General features: G+C 25.7%; 1 protein-coding gene across 6 annotated transcripts in view; it reads right to left on the reverse strand.

Moving 5' to 3' along the window:
• The window catches only part of LOC107170575 (Cbl-associated protein), a 52,496-nt gene that overhangs the window by 17,202 nt on the left and 9,635 nt on the right, over positions 1 to 25,659 (reverse strand). For 2 of the 6 annotated variants that reach the window (XM_089224353.1, XM_089224352.1), the window contains exons 1-8: positions 21,041 to 21,442; positions 19,012 to 19,163; positions 14,622 to 14,668; positions 10,106 to 10,168; positions 7,746 to 9,794; positions 1,773 to 1,975; positions 1,616 to 1,703; positions 1,448 to 1,528 (exon numbers count right to left, since the gene is read on the reverse strand). In XM_089224353.1, coding sequence (XP_089080479.1) covers positions 1,448 to 1,528; positions 1,616 to 1,703; positions 1,773 to 1,975; positions 7,746 to 9,794; positions 10,106 to 10,168; positions 14,622 to 14,668; positions 19,012 to 19,163; positions 21,041 to 21,148 — 2,791 coding nt within the window. In that variant the 5' untranslated portion in view covers positions 21,149 to 21,442. Of the gene's footprint in view, positions 1 to 1,447; positions 1,529 to 1,615; positions 1,704 to 1,772; positions 1,976 to 6,944; positions 7,047 to 7,745; positions 9,795 to 10,105; positions 10,169 to 14,621; positions 14,669 to 19,011; positions 19,164 to 21,040; positions 21,449 to 25,659 lie in introns of those variants that run through there. The other 4 variants (XM_089224350.1, XM_089224351.1, XM_089224354.1 and 1 more) reach the window with 4 other exon arrangements.

Below are 25,659 nucleotides of genomic sequence, written 5' to 3' on the forward strand. Positions count from 1 at the left end.
ATACAGTTATTGAACACTAACTATTCATTACAATATTGATGTATGCATAAGATTGGCTAAATACAAAATGATCAAGTATTTATAGTTAAATAAGTACTCGTGAGTACCTGCTACCTTAGTTTAAAATCATATACAAAAATATTTTTACATAATGATAAATACTCTTAATATATTATCTATTGTAAAATATTATAATTTAATTTAGAAGACAAATTTGCTGTAAGCTATTTAAACGTAAATAAATGAAATAATATAATGTATTATGTTTAATATTGATAAATAAAAATAATATTTTAACTCTCTTTTAAATTACTTTAATTATTTGATCGTTGATGGAATCGAATTAAACCCGCAATCAGATAATTTTTACGTTTGTATTCTATAATAGAATATTCTTTAAAAATAATATTTTTCAATCGACAAAATTATTTTCATGCATCGAATTCAATATCACAACCAATAACTAAATTTTAATTTTACTCGTAACGTATTTCATCATCATAAGTGTCGATTGAATTATCGAATAAAAAGAAACCAAAAATAAAATAAAAATGATAAGTCAATGTAGCCAATAACAAATTACATTTATTAAACTATTTAAAAATTGTACATCTTATACGTGATTAGTGCTCTATAGTAGTGCTATTTCAAAAATGTAATTTAAATTTAAAATTAAAGTTTATTTGATAACATTAAGTCAGTAAATAAAGATAGGTGCTAAACCTAAATAATCATATACTGCATCATGTACGCAGGTATCTGTGCTATACAATATAAAATGCCGTGTATAGGTATCTATACATTTAAATTTTAACATATATAGACAGTGTGGTATTATCCGTATTAGCTAATAATACTAATAACAAACAATAAAGTATTAAAACAAACAATTTAATATGCATGCACACTGTACAGGATATAGTAGAACAGCTGACAGGTATATTGTAATATTGTATATAATATATTACCGTCGTACATCAATAATCAAAATGATAATTTAATATAATTTATTACCTTCCTATTTATATATCTACCTAATTTTAGCTTTAACAATATTCATAAGTTGAACACAATTACGTTGCTAAAGTATTATATAAGAAACAAGTCCTACTAATTAGAGGAACTAGTGGGTACTTGGGAGCTAAGTTATCTTAAATACAAAATTCTCCTGGCCTCTCCATACAAAGCTTATAAAAAATTGATCCAGGGGTCAGCTCCTCAAAATAAGTTTATTATGCTTCTTTTTAGATCTACTTGATTCATGTTTACATAGTAGTTTTAGTAGCTTTGTAATTCTAAATGTATTATTACATATCTAATATGTAACTGTAAAATATTTTTTTTTAATTAAGTCTCAAACATTTTTCGGTGTTATCGTCATTTTAACTCATAAGTAATAAGTTTTAGTATTAGAATATTAATTTTTTATAGATTATATTTGTTATACCTCTTGCTTTCTGAAGGAGTGTAACAGTAGGGCTTTGAACTCTCGGAAGTCTCCTGTCCGTGCTATGAACATTTTCATCACCTTCCACCAAAATTGTGATAAATTTAAGTGCCGAGTGCAAGACAATAATGTTTAAAAGAGATAATTAAAATATTTTGTACTTCTTACCTTGTGATTTCAATGGTAATGATGGTGGAAGAGGAGGTGGTAGTGGAGGGCTCAATATAGGTAAGTCAACCGGTGGTTTTGAAGATACCTATAAAATATTAATGCTTTTAAATTCTTATTTTATTTTGATTTATTAAATAAATATTAAAACTAATACATTTGTAGTATCCACATTGGTTATTTTACGTGATAACGTTGGTGATTCGAACCTGACTGGCTTGTAAGACTTTCTCTCAGGTGTTGGGCTGGAATTGGGTGTCCATACTGGAGGTATTTCGGTCCGTGGCTGTTTTTTTTCTACTTTGCTTGAGATATTCTCTAAGTCCAATGATTTATGCTTTAGCTCTGGTGACCAGACACCTGAACAAATACAATCATTGTCATTATCGATACGATGAGGTCTGAGAGCCAACACCAACAATGAAATTAATTCTAACAAGTCACACACAATACACATGCTTTAGTTTTATAATGTAACTATTTAACTATACAGACTAATTTCTTGTTCAGTAAGATTATCCGTGTACGCACATTTACCATTTATGGCATTATACATAATACTAAATTGTTTAACTAAAGTTGCACTCAATAGGTGCTAACATTAAAACATATGTTTTTTTTCGTACTTGAGTGATTAGGTCACAGCCCACAGGTGTATTTCTATTTTTGTTTGTATTCTGAAATAATGTTGTTGTTTCAAATATTTGTACATTGACAAATTTTAAAAAGTTGGTACATTATGAATAGTTGGAAATGCAAGCAATTTAAATTAAAATTCGTTATTAGTTATACAATATTGTATTAATCGTAGGTAAGGTTAATTTTCAAGACAAAAAAAACGGTTATTATTCATAATAAATAAAATTAAAACAAGTTATAGAACTATGTTTAACATAATTAGTTATTAAATAAACAGAATATTATCCGATACATGGAATTTTAATTTTTTTTTAAAGATAAACGAATACAATATACAAAACTGCTAAGTATAACATACTTTTTGTATTCACCGATTATAATTATTTAATTAACGGAAATATCATTTAAATAATATCTAATAATTACATTAAATTTTATTTGTTTAATAGAAATATTTAATGAATTTAATTGCTGGGTAACTTATAAAGTACATTTTACTTTGTATCATATGCAATACACATAATTAAAGCATTGGATTGAATTGGGAAAAAATTAGATGGGGGATGTGTAAAAATTATGTGCGTAACTGAATATTTAAATACCTTATTGATTTGGATACAATTAGAAGGAGTATGCATAAATATTTTCTAAAGTGAAGAGGCATTGCGTTCCTCGTCAATTCATTTATATAATATAATATACATTTTTAATTTTTTTTAAATATAACTCGTACAACACGTCAACACACACATACACACACCTTAGCAACAATCACAATAATGCTTGCATTAATTGTATTATTTTAGATGTGGTATAAATGATATATTTGCAAAAATATTTACGAGAAAAAAAGCCATTGACATATACGACACATTACTAAGTATATCTATAATATTTAAAATTAAAATTAAAATAATTTTCATAACTTAATAAATACATCATTAATTATTATATAATATTAACTAATGGTAAATTAATAGTTACATAAATAATTCAATATGGTGAAAAATTACACAGCTTTTGTTTAGTAATCATAAATAGTATAGTGTAATAATTATTAGTAATTGTAATGTATTGGTAGCCTAGCTGATAACATTTTTACAATTTTATTTTTATTTTTTTTATAAAAGCGCCTACGCTACACATAGGTGCACGTTGCACATAATACTGTAATCTAGAGCCAAAAAGCGCACGAGGCGAAAAAAATGATTCACTCTCAGACGAATGGACATATTAAAAACTGAAAAAAGAAACACATATTGGCAAATGGTCAAACTCGTCTGTGCCAGATGCTGAAGTATATTATATTAAAAACAAATATTTAATATATATACTTATAAGATGAGCCTAGTGTGTAATAATGAAATAATATTAATTATTATAACATGAGATATTTTTTAAGTGCTTACTTTGTGATAAAGTCAAAAGGGATTTGGTAATGTCGTTTGGCCATCGAAAAAAAATCAATTTATATATATATAAACGGAAGATGAAGTAACGAAATTTATTATTGATAGTTTGATTTCCTGCCTTCCTGGCACTGGTTTTGGATTTTGGCAATCAAACATGAACATTTTTTATAGGTTAATACATATTTTATGTAATTTATTCTTGCAAAATTTGTCATTATAAAAAAATTGAGGTAATAATTTATATGATGGTGATATTTAAAATATCACAATAATTATGTACTATAGACTGAATCATAAATAAATAATCCTTAACCACATATAAAAATAACACTAAAAAAATATGCATTTACATTAATATTTTAATTAACGAAAAAACAATTTTGTTTAAATTATTTTGTTGAAAGTAAAAGTCAATTAATAACTAAATATATATACAGTAATTATTTAAATAAATGTTGATGTTATAATATTTTGGTTAATATAGTTATGAATAAAAATGCAATTTACTACATAAAACAATAATTTTTATTTTCTAAATTATAATTAAAGTTTGATTCTATCCTATTTAAAATTATTAAAACTAAACATTATGTTTTTTTCTATTTAAATAAAATAGGAAAATTCTTGTTAAAAAGAATTGTAATACAATATGTTCATGCAAAATAAAATTTATCATTTGATTTATTTTGAAAAAAAATATCAATCATAAGTTTTTTTAAAGATTTATGAATATCACCATCATAAGCGTTTTGATATAGTAATATATTTTGAATTATTTATTTTTATCAATAAGTAAAACGGCAAATAGTCAAGGCAAATCGACTTACACCACATTATAAAAATGTTAATAGTATTTTATTGTACCTAATTTATGGACTCTGTTCTAAAAAATTAAAATATATTTAAAATTACCTAATAGATAATTGATGTACCACAACAATACGCAACTCGAACAAGTCTAAAAATTTAAAACTCTACAAAAGGTCGATTTTTACATAGAAGATAGTATTAATTTTGTTTTAACAAAAATACAATATTATACATTTAGAACATAATTAATAAGTTATTAATTTACACTAAGTGTAGTTGATTATATTAAAAAATCTAATTAAATTACTAAATCAATGCCATCTAGATTGTAAATTTCATTTAAATTCAGTGCTATATTATTATAAATCACATGTTTTTTTTTGCTTGTATCTAAAAAATAGTCAGTAATAAAGTATAAAAACAATAATCTTGACAAAACCAATTCATTAAAATTATTAATAAAAACAATATTTATTCACAATGATTATTAAGAACAGGAACCAAACGTATCTGTTTATGATTTAATACATTTTGATGAATAATAGGTAGTTTTTATAGATTTACCTACGTTTATAATTTGTCATAACACATAGCAGCAGTACGCTTATTTTCAAGTATAATACAATCAAAATATATATGGTATAGTTAAAACCTGTGATAAGTCTATTCCTATATTAACTATTATAATCACAATACTATAGATTATCTTCTAAAGCTTTAATTTAAATTACGTTTGTAAGATTGATTACTGATTAATATCTTTTCAATAACAAATTGAATCAATTAAATAGCATACCTGCTTTTTTAGCGTCAGCTCTGAACTGTGGACTGATTTTGCTTTTATTTCGCATCATGTAATCATCAATTCATATAAATTAACAAAAAAAAAATTTTAAACACTTGATATTCGAGTGCAAAAACACCGGAAACGAAACTTAACAGTATGCGACGAACGTTTTTGCCACGCGTTCGATTCGGCGTCGGTTTGAATAGTGTGAGCGTTACTGTTTTTTTTTAAATACCGCGGGAAATCTCCTGTTCGAGTATTGCCGGGTGGGAGTAAAAATGAACATAAAAATATACTGTATAAATAAAAATAATGAAAAAAAAAAATATTGGCTAATGATCTTTGAAACTCAACGGTGGCCGACTTTCAGGCGGCACCTGTTTTATTATTAGATTTACCGGAGGCTTAATGTAAAAATTTGTTTTTCGTTTATTTACATAATATTTATATAACTCAAAAATACAATTAAATATTTTTGGAAAAACAGAATAGTTGAATTTTATTTAAAATTCACTGTCAAATTGAAAATGCATATAGTATAGTGTTCTAGTCGTCTATATAACCAACTTAAACGTCTTAAACGACCAAAATATGATATCATTCATCATATTGATTTATCTAATAAAAATTAAGAAAAAATAAATATAATCTACCAATGTTTTATAAACCTAATGAGCTTTCCAAATTTAATGAATTGATAATTTTTTTGTATGCTAATATATTATTCTCATTAGTCATTTGCATTTTGCATTATAAACAATATTATAAAAGTGACGTAATTGAATAAATAATTTACAAATTCAAAACAGATTCTTAACAAAAATGTATGAGAACATATTTAAAAATTATTTCAGTATTAATATTACATATTACTTATTATATATTTATATCAATTGTTGGTTATTATAATATTATTATATAACTATATAAATTAGTTTAACCCATTCAATTTTAGTATAAGTGTGTACAACTGTACAAGTCATACATTACAGTAAATTATGATATTTTTGTTCAATTTAATTTCAATATTGTTTGTGAGTTTGTAGGTAATATTTTCTAAATTGTATTGTTTATATTTTATTTACAAACATTTAAGTGATCAGAATATTTTGTTTACTCGATGATTTTGTAACTATATTTTATGATATACCTATCCATAATATTTTTTTGTTATATATTTAAAATTTTAACTAAATTAATGATATTTTTTAAATTTTATTTCAGTTTCTTGTCATAATTATTAATAGATATTTTATATGTCATGGATACGAAGATACCTGCTCCAACATTTTTTTTTATCATAGGTACCACAGATATTTAGACAATAATAAAGTCTAAAATATATTTTCCATTTTAATTATAGGTACATATTTTATAGTTTTATACTAAATCATACATTGTTACATAATAATGTGGTTTCTATTAATAGATTATCAATAATTTTTCAAAATCAAATTTATTAACATTGATATATTTTATAAAAATGAATTAAAATATAAGTATTTAAAAAATAAAAATACAAATAGGTAGTCAATTAATCATTTTTCATTTTAATTACGATTTAACAATACCTACCTAAAGTTTATTTGGACCAATCACAAAACGCTATGAACTCATGCGCACAGACTTAATACAAAACATTGTGCATGCATGTAGCATACCTATACGTTCATTAACCAACCTATATTTTTTCTAGTCAAAAATCCGCCAAAAACTTGATCGATTTCATCAAGAAGCGAGCAATCAGATATCCTTCGTTTAGATATTTTGTTATTTGTCCTTACTAAATTTAAAAAAATCAAGTTTTAAACAGAATAGTGATATAAGTAGGTAAATCGTTTATAAATTACTTTGATGCTATATAGAATACCTATACATTATAATATAATATTCATATTGTTAATGTTTAAACTGAATGTATCGACTAACCATATTATATTATTGAATCATATTTAATGATGATTTTACTCAAGTTTAAACATAATATTTCTCTTGTTTTAAAGTTTATTTTGCTATTCCGCCGTATGCAGAAAAATCGTGTATAAGGTTTCGTCTCACCTCTCTCTACTCTGTTTTAATTATAGAAACAGAATTTGGTCAGTCCAGTCGTCGGACGTGTCGTGTCGTATACCATTTATAAAAATAGTGCCACAAAGTTTGTGAATGTGCGTGTGTGTCTGTGTGTGTGTGTGTGTGTGTGTGTGTGTATGGTGCGTGAGAGAGGTAATCGTACGCATGTATACACGTCTTGAACAAATTGTATCGGCATCAACTGTTCTACAACTGACAACTATATGTCTATAGAAACAAAAATCGGTGTAAGATTTTCAGAACGATGGACATTTGCAGCTTATTTTAGAAATTTCTTCTGCTGATTCGTATCGAAGCAACGTAATTAGACTTGGCCACACTGCAAAAACCGTGTTAGTAAAACAAAATAAAACAAAAACGTATACACACACTCTCAATCCACTTGACTCACCATTCATGTGCACTTCTTCGATGCAAACTTCTTCTTCCGGTACAATATCCACCAAGTGTTTTGGATAATATTCATCCTTCACTTCTACATGCACATCCGCCTCGACGCCCAACTTATCCAACCTCTCTCGGGCTTTGGTTACAAACTCTGCATCGATATCATTTAGTGATTGCAGAGTACCTGATGACAACGGTCTACTGGCCTTCGTAATTCGAATAACTTTATTTTGAAGTCTAATTTCTCTTTCTTTCACTTTTTCCATGTACTCTGCGTACATAAGTTCTCTTGTGTGGTTGTCGGGAAACGACAGTGTGTCCATAAATGTAGGCATTGATGACGGTCGATCGATGACTGATCGATTAAGTTGTTGTTCTTTTTGGATTACATCCAATAATCTAGATCGTGTTTCTCGATACTTGCGCAAAGACACTAGACATTCAGCATCAGATAATGGTTCGTCACTAGTACCGCACATTCGACACGCTTCGTCGAAAACTTCGGAACTATACGACTTTGAAGGTGACTGTGATTGAGATTTGTTATAACTTAAAATATCTACCATGGGTGTTATATCTTGACGTGGTGATAAATTTGGACTTCTTGTTCTATTGAGAAACTTTTTGTGCAGATCAATAATTTCAGATGTATTAGAACTACTGGACGGAGCGTAACACGATTTCGACTGACTAGGAGATAGACATAAAGATTTTGATGACTCGCCGTCAGAGAGAGTGAAACTTACCCAATCTGTATCCACGTCAGCATCAGAAGCTGTTGAAACACATCTAGAAGTTGTTTGAGATGATTGTAATTCTTCGTAATCATCGGTGTCATCCTGAAGTAATCTAGCTATTTGTTTTAATTTATCGTTGATGGAAACTTTATTTTGTTTACGTGATTTTTGTTTATGGTCATATATCTTATATTGTTTTATAGTACTATCGTCCGAAGACTCTCCACCGTGCTCCGTGTTATCTTGAAGGTTATTATTAAAAACATTCTTTTGAAATTCATTATTTTTTTTCATGATTGAATTACGTGAAAGTTCGACTGAACCAGAGGAATTAATGAGTTGAGTTTTTGTATTTAAAATATCCAAGTCGTTTACTGTTTTATCTTTACAATGAATTTCAATAGGATTTTTTTGATTTTCATATGATTCTATATCGAGTAAAGTATTTGTTATAAATTGATTTTTTTTACTATTTCCATTTACAATCATACTATTATTTATTGTTTTTTCGTGTTGCATCGGACTTTTGTTAACCTTAACATATTCTGTATTGAAATGGTCCTTATATTTTCCATTGATTAAATTATTTTTGTTTGAAATACTCTGTGTTCTACAGTCAACATATTCATTATTTTCTATATTATGTACATCTAAAGACTCGTTTTTTAACGGTACAAGTGTTTCTAATTCAATGACACATTCGTTTTCATTAATAACGATATCTGCGAATCTGAGAATCTCCGACTCTTTGACTAAAGACGGAGACTCTAGTCTTTCGAGTTGACATTCAGAAGCGATTACTTCGCTTGCATTAACTTTTGAAACGATTTCTAATTCATGATTTTTACTTTCATCGATACATGTACCATAAACTTCAGGTAACTTTTCGAAATTATTCGCGTTTTTAATTTGTTCGGAACATTCTAAAGTTTCTTTATTTGGATCTTCATCGCTTGCACTTGTTTCCTCTTTAATCACATCTAAGTGGCAAAAGTCTGGAATAATTTGACAATATTCTGGTACTGAAGGTGTAATTTTTTCAACTCTAACTACTACTTGAATTGGTAAACCAGCTTGTTGACGTGTTTTTAAGTCAGCTATTAAGAGCGCTTCATTTTGTTTAATCCATTCTAATTCATCAAATCGTGAATCTGAATTTGCTGGTATTATTTGTATTTTTGGATATTCCGGTTTTTGCGTTATTTCTTGTGTGTGTTCAATTATTTTATTTGGTACAGTTTTCGGATGTTGACAATTTAATTTTTCGGGTGAGTCTGCGCGTTTCTTTTTCCTCCTACGTTTTCGTACTCTTTTACCTATAGGCAGTATTATATATTTTGGGCTATCTTTTTACATTTTTATGTTGTATAAATTAATTTTATATTTAGTATTTATATGATATTTTATTTTTTTACTACATAAATATGTTTAAAATAAAATAAAAATGAAATTATGTTAATCGTTTTGTTACAAAAATATTTAACCATTTATATTTGAATAAAATTTAAAATATACATCCACTATTGAAGTTACTCGCATTCAATTCTTATGTGTATGGTGTTAATATGTAATTGTGATATTATATAAATATATTAAATAACATATTTTAAAATTTGTTTTTACTCACTTTTTTTATTTGGCGTTTCTGCTTCGGTCGGTTTTGGTCTTATACCCACGCCTACTTTAGCTTCTGCAACAATAATAAGCCGGTATATATTTTGTGAAAATATTATCATAGATCGATACAAAAAAAAAAAAATTAAAATAATATTCTTTATAAATCCAACATACAATATAGGACTTTATTAGGCGGTTAGTGAGCTATGTTTGTTCAATGGTGTTCAGCATCATCGACTGACTGTGGTAGATCCGCTGCGTGAGCACAGATTAGATAGGGCACACCCGCCGAATAGAGGAAGTAGCATATAGCATCGAAAACCGGAGATGGGTTAACACACACGAACTCATTATTTACAAACTCACACACATACAATAGTCATTAATTTATGTACGCGTGTTTTTGTTGGTAACACATGCGCACAATGAAATAGATGACAGACGAATAGACACAGGTCAACGGAACTGTGCATATGGGGTGGTTAATATATGTATACCTCGTGTATAGATATTATATGGGATCAAATATCCTATTATTACAGCTGTATATTATTAATATAATGTAGTGTTGATAAAGTTTAACAGTTAAACTATAACATATTCTAATATTTGTTGTAAAAATATTGTTTTATAAGCAAGAGTAATAATTATGACATTCGTATGCAAAATCAATAATACGATCATTGATGAATGACTATAACTTAAAGTTACTATATTTTATTTGAGTAAAAATTGAATATTAAACAGATTTGGCAACTAAGTTAGGTATAGGATTCTATTGTCGACATTTTAAACCATTCAATCATTTAGTGACATCTAGTACCGTATAATAATTAAATTATTAATTTTAGCATACTATATATTATATTTCTATTGATTATTATTGTTTTTACTTTATAAGTGACATAATTTCTATTTAAATTTGTTTCTCAAAAAAAAAAACTTTTAGCGAAAAATGTTAAAGTAATTTAAATAATTCAAAATAAAAAGCTTTGTAATTTTAAGTTCAATAATATTCGAAATATAGTTAGATTTTAAATAATAAAAACGAATTACACACTTGCTTACCTATTTTATATTTAGAACTTGTATATTATTTACTATTGAGACTAATCGTCCAATTATGGACAGGATGGGTGTAGTTCCTGTGGGTGGAGTGACGTGCAAGGCCTATTTTTGTATAGTTGAGCTCACTAATAAACAATATTACGAATTCTTTAATTAGAAGTATAAATTTAATTTAAATTTGATTTGATGAAGGTTCTGTAGTAAACTAATCAGTAATCAATGACATTCTGATAATTTTCAAAAAATAAACGTATAGACTAAAATAGACTATGCTCCATATATGTTCTACTTATATATCATATTTTCTACTGTATATAATAATACTTGTAAAACAGATTGAATATTTAATAAAATAATAAAAAAAAAAAATAATAATAATATATATCAGAGATAAACATTAAACTTCGTACTGCAAAACCATAATTTTAATTAAAAAAAAAAAATTGTAATAAAAATACATCATGATGGTAAGGAAAATACTATCGAAAAGCATTTTTTTTTTAATTTTTCAAAAACCTTAATTGTATTTCTTATTGACAATTATTTACAAATTACATTTTACCTTATCATTTTTAAATTTTTCATTATTGACATCATTTTCCCAATTTATTTAATTAAATTAATCAATATGATATTTAGATTATTGTAATTTGTAGTTTACCTTACCTAAATTGTATGATAACTATTTAAATACGTGTATTAAAATAAGAAATCCTATAGGTAGGTTATACTTATATTACGTGTTTTATTTATTTATTAGAATAAACGCCAAACAGTTATAATAAACAAATTGTTAAAAATTAACAATCTATTATGATAAACAAATGTAAGTTATAACAAAATAAATTGTAATAACAAATAAAACTAATATTTTACGATTAATTTACAGAGAATTACCTATGATTAAAAATATAAAAGAAAGTATTGAATCCGGCTATATAGGATACGAAATATTACACATTTTTTAGACTATTGACAAGCAATATTTGTATGGAGAAGATATAGTTTTTCGTACGAATGACACGTACATTTTGATAGCATATACTTAATCATTATTTTATTTAGGTATATCTGGATTGGGACTTCTATAACCAATAAAGTAAAAAAAAGAAACGAATTGATTGTGGACTTTGAATTACAAAAATTATTAACTCAAATTTTATGACAATTTATATAATAAACATTATTATATTGATTATTAATAGGGCTGTGAATTTAATGCACTAAAAAACCTTAAAAAATGTAATAAAATTAAAAATATGCACTTAAAATGCAAAAAAAAAGGAATATAAAATGCCAAAAATTATAGTATAAAATTCATTTAAGATGGTTTTTAATTTAATTTAAATATTTATATTAATATTAGGTACAGGATATTAAACATTAGTACAAAAAAGTGTTTATTTAATAAAAAAGTTGATTGAATCAGTATTAAGTTAATGCTATTCACCTGAAACATTAAAAAAAAATTTTCTTTTTGTATTTATTTTGTTAAAATAATAAAACAAACTTAAAGATATTTGTTTCCGGGTACTTGATATAATATATACAGCCTGTGTAAAATTAAAAAAAAAAATTTTTAAACAAGTCAATTGACGGAATTTGGTTAAAAATACTAGGAAATGAACTAAAAAGCAAAATATAACCGAAAAATGCGAAATATGACCTAAAAATGCGAAAAAAATGACCTAAAAATTAAAAACGTCAAAAATTTGCAAAATAAAAATTTCATAAATGGATTCGTGTAATTACATAATTCAAATTATGAACTTACAAAGCTATGTTTTACAATCATTAAAAATATATGCACTTTCCTATAAATTCACAGCCCTGATTATTAATAATTACATATATTGGTATTTATAACAATCAATATTTTTATAAAATTTTAAGATATATTTTTTTTCTATTTCTTATAAAAAGGAACTTGAATATTTCTAGATATATAAGACAAAAACATTCTATTATAGAAATTAATATTTTTTAAATAAACTTTCATATGTGAAGAGTCTTACAATACATTTATCGGAAATTTATTTATTATATTATATATAATACAACTGAAGTAATAAAATGTATGCAGCCATTGATATTAAATATAAATTCCTGTGAATATTTATTTTGATAAATAAGTAAAATTTTAATACCTACTTATGTACCTACCTAATAATTAAAAAAAAAATGATTTTAAGGTTAACTGTAAATATATCGAGAACTATTTTTTTATTTGGTTACATTTCAAATATATTTCTTACCTATTTTTGCTCTTAACTTATTAGGTCTATGGTATTTGTCTTTTAACCTCGACTTTGTACTTTCATACTCCGGCATTGTATTGTTATTTATATTGACTGGGCACAAAAAATAAAAATGATCAATGCACCAGTAACTTAATGCGAATCGCATGTTCACGTATATTATCAAATAATACAAAACACTAGAGTAAACTGTTCACTTTCATCGGTAAAGATTATCTGAAGGTGCATGGTGGTGCTTGAGAAAGAGTACTCCGGTGGGGTGATACGGTCGACTGGACCGTCTATAAGACTATAACACACTACCTACTAAAAGACTTGACGAAAAATCGGCCACACTGATATTAGACAAGGCTGTTTTTTTCTCAAGTAGGTATCGAATACTTTAATGAGACGTTTGTGGCCTACATATGTTTACATATATAGGCCAGTAAACAAAACAAATATATAATATTATATAATGTATTCTATACTATGCCATAATACCATAAAATGAAAAACGATTCAGAAGTATAATATGGTATTATAATTTACTATAATTAAGTTAAATGATACAATTTGATAATAATTAGTAATTACAGCAGATTCCTTATATTATTACACTTATTTGATTATATAATTTTCTGACATTTTTCAAATCAAGAAAGAGATGGACATTATTATTTCAAAATAAATATAACTACTGTATTGCTTTTTAAAAACTTTCATTATCATATTATTTAAAATCAAATTCGATATTTTAGTATGTTCTTACAATTGCTTTTGTACATTATAGCAACTTCAACATTAAATATGTAAATGTAATGTACATAATAAAGTATATACCTACTTGTAATTAAATTAAATATTTTGAATTTCGCTATTTAACAGTTAATTTAAATGTATACATTGAGCGTATAAACAATTAAAATTATAAAAAGTAGTATATAGTAAGTCAATATATACGTCATAATTTCCAGTTGTGTATTTCTAATTTATATGTATTTATAGCAGAAAAAATGTGATTAAGTAGGTAAGGTTTTCTATTTTTAAAAGTTTGTTAAAAAAATATTTGAATTAGATAGAATATAAGACCACGCATTATTAAGTAAAAGGATATATTTTTTCATTTTTAGAGAAAAATTAATTAGTAAGGTATTAGTTTGGTGTGTTAAATTTCAAATAATAATATTAATAAAGTAATAAAATTGGAAAAAATCTTACCAGTTTCATGTTTTTGGTCGTTTTTATCAATATTGGGCTTCGATTGTCTGAAAAAAAAATGTAATTAAAATTATTTTCAACTATAAATACATTATTTCTAGAAAGTATAGAGAATCCTGCTATTTTATTTATATTAAAATATTTTATATCCTTTTTTTATTTATTATTATTCAATAGGACTCTTATACTATAAATCTATTATATTACACTAAAATATTATTTAATTCAATGTCGAGTACATGTTAGTTTTAAAAATATGTCATGGGCTTTTTCTAATTTTAACACGCATATGTATATTATTATAATACGATAACGAATGATGATATTTTATGTATGAAAAAAAGCCTATTTCGGTGTGTACAAAAAAGTAATCACTGCACCGTATATCCTCGTTTCAAATCGAATTTTAACATGGAGCATGATATATTTCTGAGTATATATTGTATATATATATATATATATATATATAATATTTATGTATTATAAATTGTAATATAAAATTGCCAATAATTGGTTGAAATATTTTTCATATATTCTTATTATGTGTATTATACTATGTTGTTAATACATTTAAATAATATAAAAAATCGTAATTGTATTTTCAGTAGTAAGAAATATTGTTAACAATAAGTGAATTCACTTTAAAATAATATAGTTAGCGCCACTGACCTCATTTCAAGTTTAATAGATAAATTATAGTAATATGAGGTAAAAATTAATTTTAAATGTTAAGCAAAATTAAATAAGTATTATAGATGTATAGGTAACGGAAAACCTAATAAGCCGTAAAATCAGAAAAGTCTCTATAAAATGTACTATTTACACTTCGATTTAATTTTCCGTTTTTTTATTTGTACAACGCCAATTATATTTATTAATAAAATATTTTTATGATGAAAATACTCATTAACATTTATAATTATTAGCGTAAATAAGGGAGTGGCTGTTATAGACTTATTTTCTTTTCCCAAATATCTGTCAAGTACCTTCCCCCCTTCCAAATCATGTGCTTTATAGTTTGTTATATTAACTTGCAGTTTAGAAAATAAAGCCAATAATAATTATTAAAGTATATAACAATGTATTTAAAATATATTAAGTGTGTTATTAATTTTATTATACTTTATGTTAGAGGTAAAAGTTAAAACCTATAAATAAATGCGAATTGTTATCAATGATAAATGATGATTATGCAGGAATGAGGATTGTTATGTTCCAAACAAAATGTAGTATTATACTTAAAAGAAATACTTTTATAATATAATATAGATTGGTGTATAATAATTAATAATTATTGTTTAAAATATTTGTGAATATGGGGAGAGTTCCCTACTCTGTAACTATATGTATACACCACATAACTTCTACGTTTTTTTCAACATTTGTATTTATTCAACAATGTATGTCTTTATTTATTATAGTATAAAATTACTATTTTTTAAACATTTTTTATCGTTTACAAATTATATCTGGTTATTTCATCGTTATACTAATTTTAAACATCTATGATCTATAGATAGTAAGAATATAATTTATATCACTAATTTAATAAAATGTGACTTTATTTTATATATATAAATTTCATTTAATGACGTGTCTAAAAGTAGGTAAACATAGAGCACACCCTACAAATCAGCGGCATGTCTAATCAATAATGTTCACTACCGGGGTGACCGATCCAACAAACATTTACTATTAATAAATAACACAGTAAAGGTGCAAAAAATAAAAATATCAGTAGACCGGGGTACTTTTATACCATGCTTCTGCAGTGTCGTGTATATATACAGACATACAGTATAACGTCAAGCCAAACGAAGAACCATAAGGTATCATATATTTATTTTTAATGTGATTATGTTATAGCAGTATAGCTTATATAATATACCAGTTCTTACATTATTGCATAATGATTAATGAATGCATATTTGATTTAATTATACATATTGTATTTTTTAGTTATGTAGGGTGACTCGCCGGTCACCAAGAATACAAATCCTTTTTTTCTTCCTTTCAATATGCATTTATTCAAAAATTAAAATGTTAAAAGTAAAAAAGGTATACTTAAGCATTCTTGGTGAATCACTCTATATAACATACATATTTTATATTTAATTATAATTTACCGTAAAAATTATGAAAGTCTAGAATGAGTATTTTATATATGTTATACATACTATTTTATAAATATTTCAAAGCTAATCACAAATTATAGCTCGAATATATCATTACTCAATATAAATTAGAAAATGTTTTTATGTATCGTAATGAAATTATAATCGAAGTAAAATATAACATTATATTTTACCTATTAATAATATGTAAATTATAATAGGTATATAATCCGAGTAAAATTTAATATTTTTTTTTTTACATATTAATAATATGTAAATTTCAGTGGATATGAAAATTGAGTGTCGTGTGTAGGGTCAAAAAGGCGTGTCTTACTGAAGCATCGAGATTTAACACGATTATAGTGATTTTATTGTAATGCACAGGATGGGCGTGGGGTTAACCGTCCAGAACATATATAGGTACTTGGCCGACACCCAGAATAATTTTTTTTTAATTTTACCTGTTGAAAGTATTACTGTTGCAAAATAATTCAACTACAGACATAATAAATAATTAGATTGAAATAAACGTTATGTATGATTTTTACTAAAAAGTTTAAAGTCTAAATGATGGTTATGTAATCCCATACGTTTTTCTAATATTAGACATTCACACTGACGTGAATATTAAAATATATTTTAAAAATATAATATTTAAAAAGAATAATTTTGAAAAAGAATAATAGTATATTCATTTACAATGCATGTAAAAATAGTTCTTAATTTTTAATTTAAATCAATATTTTAGATTCAAATTATGTACTTAAATTTTCAAAATCCGTTTAGTCGTGATAGAACCATAATATAGTCCCCATCTCCATTTTATTTATAATACAACATAATGAATAAAGTTTTTGAAAATAAACTGCATTGTATTTTTAAATTTTATAGGATGATAAATAAATACTTTATTGTTTCGGGAAAAAAATTATTTAATAGTAGGTTTTATCAAATTATATAGAAGGGATTAGAACTTAGTATTTAAGTATTTAAGTATTTTATTATCACGATAACCATGTTTTAAAATTGCAAGTATAATGTGTTGTATTAATATAATTTTCAGGCGTAAAATGTTTTGTTCGTGTTTATCAACAATATTATTCTAAAATAGATCATTTAAAATATAAAACAGAAAACAATTAAAATTAAGATGTGTCAAGCTATTTTTAACAAATAATAATAATTTGAAGAAAAAAATATAATTTGTATTTAGTGCATTTTAATTTTATACTTAGTTTATTTATTTTTATGTTAAGGGGTTAATGTTTTTTTGATCTAATAATTTATTACATTTTTATATACTTATAACTATACAGGGTGATTCTTTTATCAAACAACACTCATTATTTCAAAAACTATTGACTTTTTTCAATTTTTTTTTTTTCAAAATTTTAGAACCATCTTGTTCTAGAACTATATATTTTTTAAATATATTCACCCTTATATTTATCAGGTTAACCATTATCAACTTTTGATTTTCAAATGACAACCTATACTTAAAATTTCATAAACTAAAAAGGCTATTTTTTCAATGAATTTTCACGTTTAAATTTTCATTTTTCGTTAATCCTTTTACAAGATATAGCCTCCCAAAGTTGGGTGGTTTTGGGTGGTGTTTGTGTGTTATAGCCGTTATAGGTGTATGTTAGGTGGTATTTACACACAAACACCATATAAGTGTTGTTTGATAAAAGATTCACCCTGTATAGGTTATATTTAATGGGTATGTCTTAGAACATAGATGCAATGTTATTTATACTTTAAATTTTATAACAACATTAATAAAGTAAAACATTTATTGTACGTGCTTCTACCAAGGTAGGAGTGAATACCAAAATTATCAAAAAGAAAAATAATAAGAAAAGATTCCACAAGGAGTTTGGTTTTTTGTCAATTTTTTGAGGACGGTGCATCCTATACCATTCTTGTTTGCTGAAAAAATAATATTCTATAAAAAACAAACATGAAAGAGCAGTTTTACTATTAATTTACAAGCAATATTAGAAACTAGTTATAATAACGAATGGAGAGCCTGCGACTGCTTAGATAATCGCAGACACATGTGGTTATAATGGTAAAAAAAATTTAAAAATTTTTCAATCTACCTTTTCTAACTATAGGATACCCACCTGACACCTATTAATATTTAATGAAACAGGTGACTCAAATATAGATCGCATATTGACTTTAAATTTCGACTGTAAGTCGCATATTGGTCTATAAACCAAAAGTACCTACCTAGGTATATCAATTTACTATATATTAGGTATACTAACCGATAAACGCCAATGGTTAATGTATCTCCAGAATTTCTAATTAATGCTTGAGCTTCATTGGATGTAAGATGATCAACAGATGCAGAATTTATCGATTCAATTAAAAATCCTTCCCGGATACCAGATTTTGCCGCTTTACCTGCATTGTTAACCTGCAAAATAACAATTAAAATTATTTAATTATTGTAAATAAAAATGAAATCATTATGAATTAATAATTGCAGTATTTTATCTTTGAATACAAATAATTTACATTATCTATATTCTATAGTATTATTAAACAATATACTTTATTCATATTTTGTTGTACACCTGCTTAACATCATATTAATCATATTTTAATTTAAATAAGATTAGTAAAATAGTTAAAATAATTAAATAGTTGTTTTTACAAGTTATGCTTAAAATAATATTAAATTAACTGTAACATAGTTTATCAAACCAAAAAAACAATCGAAAACTCTTAAAAATAATTTTAATATTTTAATATTAAGATGGTCGTCTACTATTGTAAATGTTATGATTATGTACCATAGATATAATTGAGCATAATATTTGTTATTGAATTCATAATTTGGAAATTAAAAATTAAAATTCGAGTTACGAAATGGTTATTTAACTTGTTCCTTTTTGTTTCGAAATTTGAGCATCATATGTGTATTTTCTTCCTTCGACAAACACACAACAATACGCCGTTATTCAATTTACGAACGTTATTCAAATAACAATGAAAAAAAAATACAGTTAATTCAAAATACGTTTAATGTGATCAATTTTTTATAACTGTTGTGGAAGACGAAACGGAACTGAAAGTATGTAACTATTATAAAGCCACTATTGTAGTATAAGCTGTCATAATAAATTTTGTGACATTTGACAGATTCGCGGAAACGCCCCCAATCCTGCAATATTAAAATGATAATTGAATCTACTCTTTTTAAATTTATAAAATATTACAAAATTTAAAGCCTAAACAATAGTAAAGTAAGTTTTCTTTTTATAAAAACAGTAAAAATCTAGTCATATTATATTATTTTTGAATAGCAAATAGTCAAAAGTTAAAACAAGATAAAGAGTATATTATATCATTATTGGGGTTGTTTTGAATAGTGAATGGTCACAAGTCAAATTAAGAGATAAGGCACGAGTCATTTTACAGTTATTTTACTATGCAGATAGTCATATAAGTCATCTAACTAAAAGTAAAACATAATTTTGATTTTTTTTAAACATTTTAAAATATCTATAAAAATATAGTTATAAGAAATGTGAAAGCAGAATAAAAAAAGATAAGAAATATTAAATTGTATTAAGTTTTAAGCTCTTCTTGAAAAGTAACTATTTTTGACTATAGTGCCCCTTTTCCCGAGAATCGTCCATTTATTTGCATACTACAACATACTGAAGTACCTATGGGAAACGATCTACTGTTCAATAACAAAGACACAGCGATACCTATACAAATATATAAACTTAAAACTATTGGTGTGTAATATTGTGGCGGACAAGGGAGCACTTATCCTCCCTGAAATATTTGCGGGGGAAATAAGGTATAATTTTCCTTCTCCCCTAGATATAGCAACAGAAAAAAAGAAAATATGTATATAGAAAGAATGCAATACCTACATTTGACACACTTACGTTTGTAAGTAACAAAAAATTATTACATAAAGTAGGACATTTATTTCACATTTCCTCTGTTGTACGATATGATAATATATTGTCAACGTTATGGTATACTAGGTTATAAGGACCCAATAATATTATTTTATGAACTATAATTACGTATACAAAATTATTATCACAATAATAGCATATTTTAATTATGAGCTCTGATATACTTTATATTATTTAACGACATGGGTACCTAATATTTGTTTCTAATCCATAAAATGAGGTTTAAGACTATATTGTCAAAATAATCAAACCATTTGTTTATGATTTCGATTGGTGAATTAAATTATTTTACCTCTCCTTAGTAATTTACTCAGGCAAGCCACCCTTTAAAACTATGTAAAAATGACAATACCTTATTTTTATTCTGAGTCGCTAAAATGTTTGACAACAACACGTCTCTGAACCTTCTAGCCGAATAATGAAAATGCACGTGTGCATCGGATACTGTTTCGACAAGCATTTAAAATACGACTGAAAGCGCAGGTATAGAACAATATAATAGTAGGTAATCAAATATTATAAATATTTAAATATCATACACGCAATCACGTCACTATATATATGTATAATAATAATGCAATGCAAATATATAAAATTTTATCAAAACGTAATACAACAATAAAAATAATAATTTAACGTTTTTATTTGATGTGACGAATAAAAATAAATTATTAAGCGAAGTATTATGACGGCAATATAATTATTATGGCGATCGGAGTAATTCGAAAAATTCGACAAACATCGTAGTAGCGTCGCAAGTATATACAGCGGCAACTGTGAAGAAATACTGATGATGTATAATAGTAATAAATACTTAGCGTTGGACACAATATTGTTAGTATAATCTACGGTGGGTCGAGCATACAACGGCAGAAGGAATAGGAAGGAAGGAAGAATAAAATGATGGTAACTGTGGTTGCAGCATCTTAGCCGCGGGTGTATAATAATGACCACGGCGGTGGTATAAGAATGGATTATTTGGGCAAATGAACCGTAGTGGAATGCGACCGGCAGACCTTGAACACCATATAATAACAATATTATATTATTATCATATGTTAAGTGTAGAGGGACTCGACCGTGGCCTACAGTATTATACTATCCGCAGAGTCATAGACGGAGACATTATTGGAAATTGTTTTTTCGTTTTCGATTTTGATTTTTCTTTTCATTGCAAATGCCATAAATTATATGAGGGGCAATCGGAATGCGTATAATAATAATATGTGGAACATAAACCAATAATAATTAATATTTAAATAATATTGGTATAGGTATAATACAGTGGCGGCGTGATAGGGTGTTTCATGAGGCAATTGCCTCACGACCGATTAGGTGGTGGTACCTCCTTGAATGGATATTAAAATATACATATGGTCAAGTGGTCAACTAATACTATTTATACTAATTATATAATAATTAGGATAATTTGTACCTCACGGTTACTGGAAAGTGGAAATACACTATGTGTAGTGTGTACAATAACGCAGTATCGTGGTAACTGCACGAAACCGGAAACACTATAAAGTTGTATCATTATTATTTTATTAATATATTATAAAATATAAGTTATGAAGTGTCTGTGTGATAATATTTAGGTGGTAGTGGTCGAGCATATATACTTGCCTCATGAAATAAAATAGTTCACGCCGCCACTGGTATAATAAGTATTATAATATTAATTTACGGTATTGCACATGTGCAGCACTGCAGCCATGCACTCGATTAGTATGTAAAAGACGATATTAAATAAACCTAGCTACGTAGTACTTGTGGAATCCTTTGTCAAATGACATCGTAGTGAAAGCCGTAGATACGTATTATAACATTATAATATAATAAATAGTCAGTGGTGCAGGATATAAACCGGAAGTATAAACTATAGAGAATTGAAATTAAATTAAACGGTTTTATTTCCACATACGCATTTTCATTGTTTGGAACTATTATAATATAGGTTAAATATGGTTAAAAAATTTTATTACATAAAACGTAAATTTCTTTAAATCCATAAAAAATAGTAAATCTATAAATGAGTCCATAAAAGTATCTTCGATTATCATATTATTGGTTTTATATTGTCAAATAAAGTAAGAATATGAACTATTTTTTTATTTCAATGAACAAAATCCTATTAAAAAATCTATACTAAGCTCTTTAAAAACTGTAAATAATGATTAATGAATTATCACTGATCAGTAAACAAAATAAAATAAATATATATAAAGCTGTGGCATAATTAACAAGTATAACTCAGCGAGGATATAAACTCGTAAATTATTAAGTTTATGTGCGTAACAATAATAATAACAAACACAATACGCAACAAACAAAATGCTCAAAATGATCACCGACATATTTAATGTTGTAACTTACGTGTTTGAAGTTAATGAGTTCATCGATACGCATAGTGTAAGTCATTGTTCTGCCTTTTTTATTATTAAATATAATAATTAAATACTAAAACTTTTACATATATTTTAAAAAGTCTATAAATAATTGCATATGCATGCCTCAATCTTTAATAACTTGATAACTCATAAGCTCATCATATATATGATATATCTGCAAATTAAGACGGTAAGAATTTATTTTTTTTTGCAAAATTTCTTACTAAACTACCTAATAAATAATCTATCATTATTGAACAGAAAATTCAGCAAAAATATAAATCGTAAAAACTCTTCTAACGTAAAATCTTAATTTGGTTTTCACTCAATCATTTTTATACTTTTCAATTTAAGTTGTATGAGCATATATTGTTAGTAGTTATAGAGGCTTTATACTCATAGCAATACTAATTGATTCCAAAACATTAAATATCACATAGAAAATACAAATTTATAAGAAATTATATTTTAAAATAAATTGCGTTCGTAATTTGTATATAGTGCACACACTACAGAATTGTTTGGACTAACCATATTATTCTGCAATTTAACGTGACATCAGTAAATTTTCTCGCACAAATCTATTTTTAGCGTATTAAAATACAAAGACCTTCGCCTTAAACGCAGTTAAGAAAATATATTTCAAATGATGCGTAAATATACCCGTGTGTTTATTATTTTATTATAATGAGAGATAAATTGTCATGATGTACTATGGATTTTATGTAATTTCATACTAAAATTACGAAATTCGAAAACTTTAAACTTAAATCAAAATTTTCTTCTAAACACCTATAGTATACATTTTTTTGTTGTAAATTATTTGACCAACAATAATATTATAGATACAAATATATCTATTATATATAGCCTGTCATTATATATAATGTACTTCCATTTTTCATAGTTCAATTATTTTCACAGGAATCTGCAATACATTTTCATATACCTACGATATATAACAGAAATAACAGTATAATATTTACCTACTATAATATACGTAAGACGATTTTAAACATTATAAATGTAACCAGTTCATCGTAACCGTTAAGGTTGAAAAAAATCGTAATCGCATTACACGTTTATACGATTGATTATGGTACAGCTATGATGTGGCTAAATGCAGAACGGTTCCTAGAAGTGTATCACGATTCTGAATACGCATAATCACTTTTTTTTATCAATTCCTAATTTCCTATCTGATAATATCATATCATATCGTCCATTGATCTTTAATAATTATAATTCTTATTATAAGAATTAAATAGAATACTCTATTACTTTAAAGTTGAAACTGACAATTTCATTTCTGCAGAGCATGACTGATGTCAATAATGACGTAAAAAATATGGATACATGTGTGATGTGTATACACAAAAATAATTATTGTACAAAACTTATTAATATGTCCTTGATATCTGATATAATATTATAATTTTCACCATAAACGTATATAATTTAACCTAATATACCGACTACCGTAATGCAATGTACTTATGTGTCTGTGAAACAATAATAGACTATATAAAAAAAAATGTGTTTATTGTTTTATAATTACCTACATTAACACATAGTAATTCAGATGAAAATTAAAGTTACTGGTTAAACCTTTAATAATTATGATTGTGTATATAATAAATATTAATGACTTGAATTTGGAAGTTGATGACCTAAAAACATCAATTAATTACTAAAAAAATATGCAAATAGTCTACAATTTTTAAAAAATTTCTTGTAACAATTTAAAAACCATAAAAGTGAATACTATTGTTTCTAATTAATTTTAAATGTTCACATCAGCCATCGTAACCCCCTGATTTCTGAGCTATCCATCACCAACGCTATTCCTGGTGACCCCAAATGGCGTCTTAAACGTACCTGCAGGTGTCGTGACCTATACCCATCTAAAATTGTATATACTTCTACCTCCCTTAATTGTGTATACTCTCTCTTTCTAGCACATTAAAATCCTAGCCTAACATCCTAACCTTAAGTGCCTCCAAAGAGCGGCTTCTTATCTCCTGAAACTCAAGCCATGTCACCTCCATCACATACGCTTATTGTAAAATAATATTCACAGATTGTGTATATAATAATATATGATAAAAAAAATGTTTACATTCAATAGTAAAATACTAGTATAATTCTATTTTTATGAAAAATACATTTTTTAGAAATATATCTTACATAAGACTAAATATGTAATCCTTTTAATAGGTATTAATATGGGTAATAAGGGTAATTGGTGGATAATTATCTTAAGATAACTCCATACCCGCTGTGTTTTGCATGCATAATTGAGTGTTATGAGTATTATAATATGAGATATGAATGATATGATGATTTATGTTTACTTATAAGTAAACATAAATCATAGGTATACTTAGTATACCTATACTAAAACTGTTATTCTTTACTATTCTAAACGGTATTCTTTTAAATAACTATCTATTTCCAGCTATAGCTAATAACTATTTATAATAATGAAACAATTTATTTGTTGTGTTATTTTAGTATAAAAAAAAACTTACGATATTAGAATTAATGTCTAAAGAAATGTTTATTCGTAAAAATAATTAGT

The sequence above is a fragment of the Diuraphis noxia genome, unplaced genomic scaffold, assembly GCF_037042655.1.
Source record: "Diuraphis noxia isolate RWA-SAM2 unplaced genomic scaffold, SU_Dnox_SAM2 contig0003, whole genome shotgun sequence".
NCBI lineage: Eukaryota > Metazoa > Arthropoda > Insecta > Hemiptera > Aphididae > Diuraphis > Diuraphis noxia.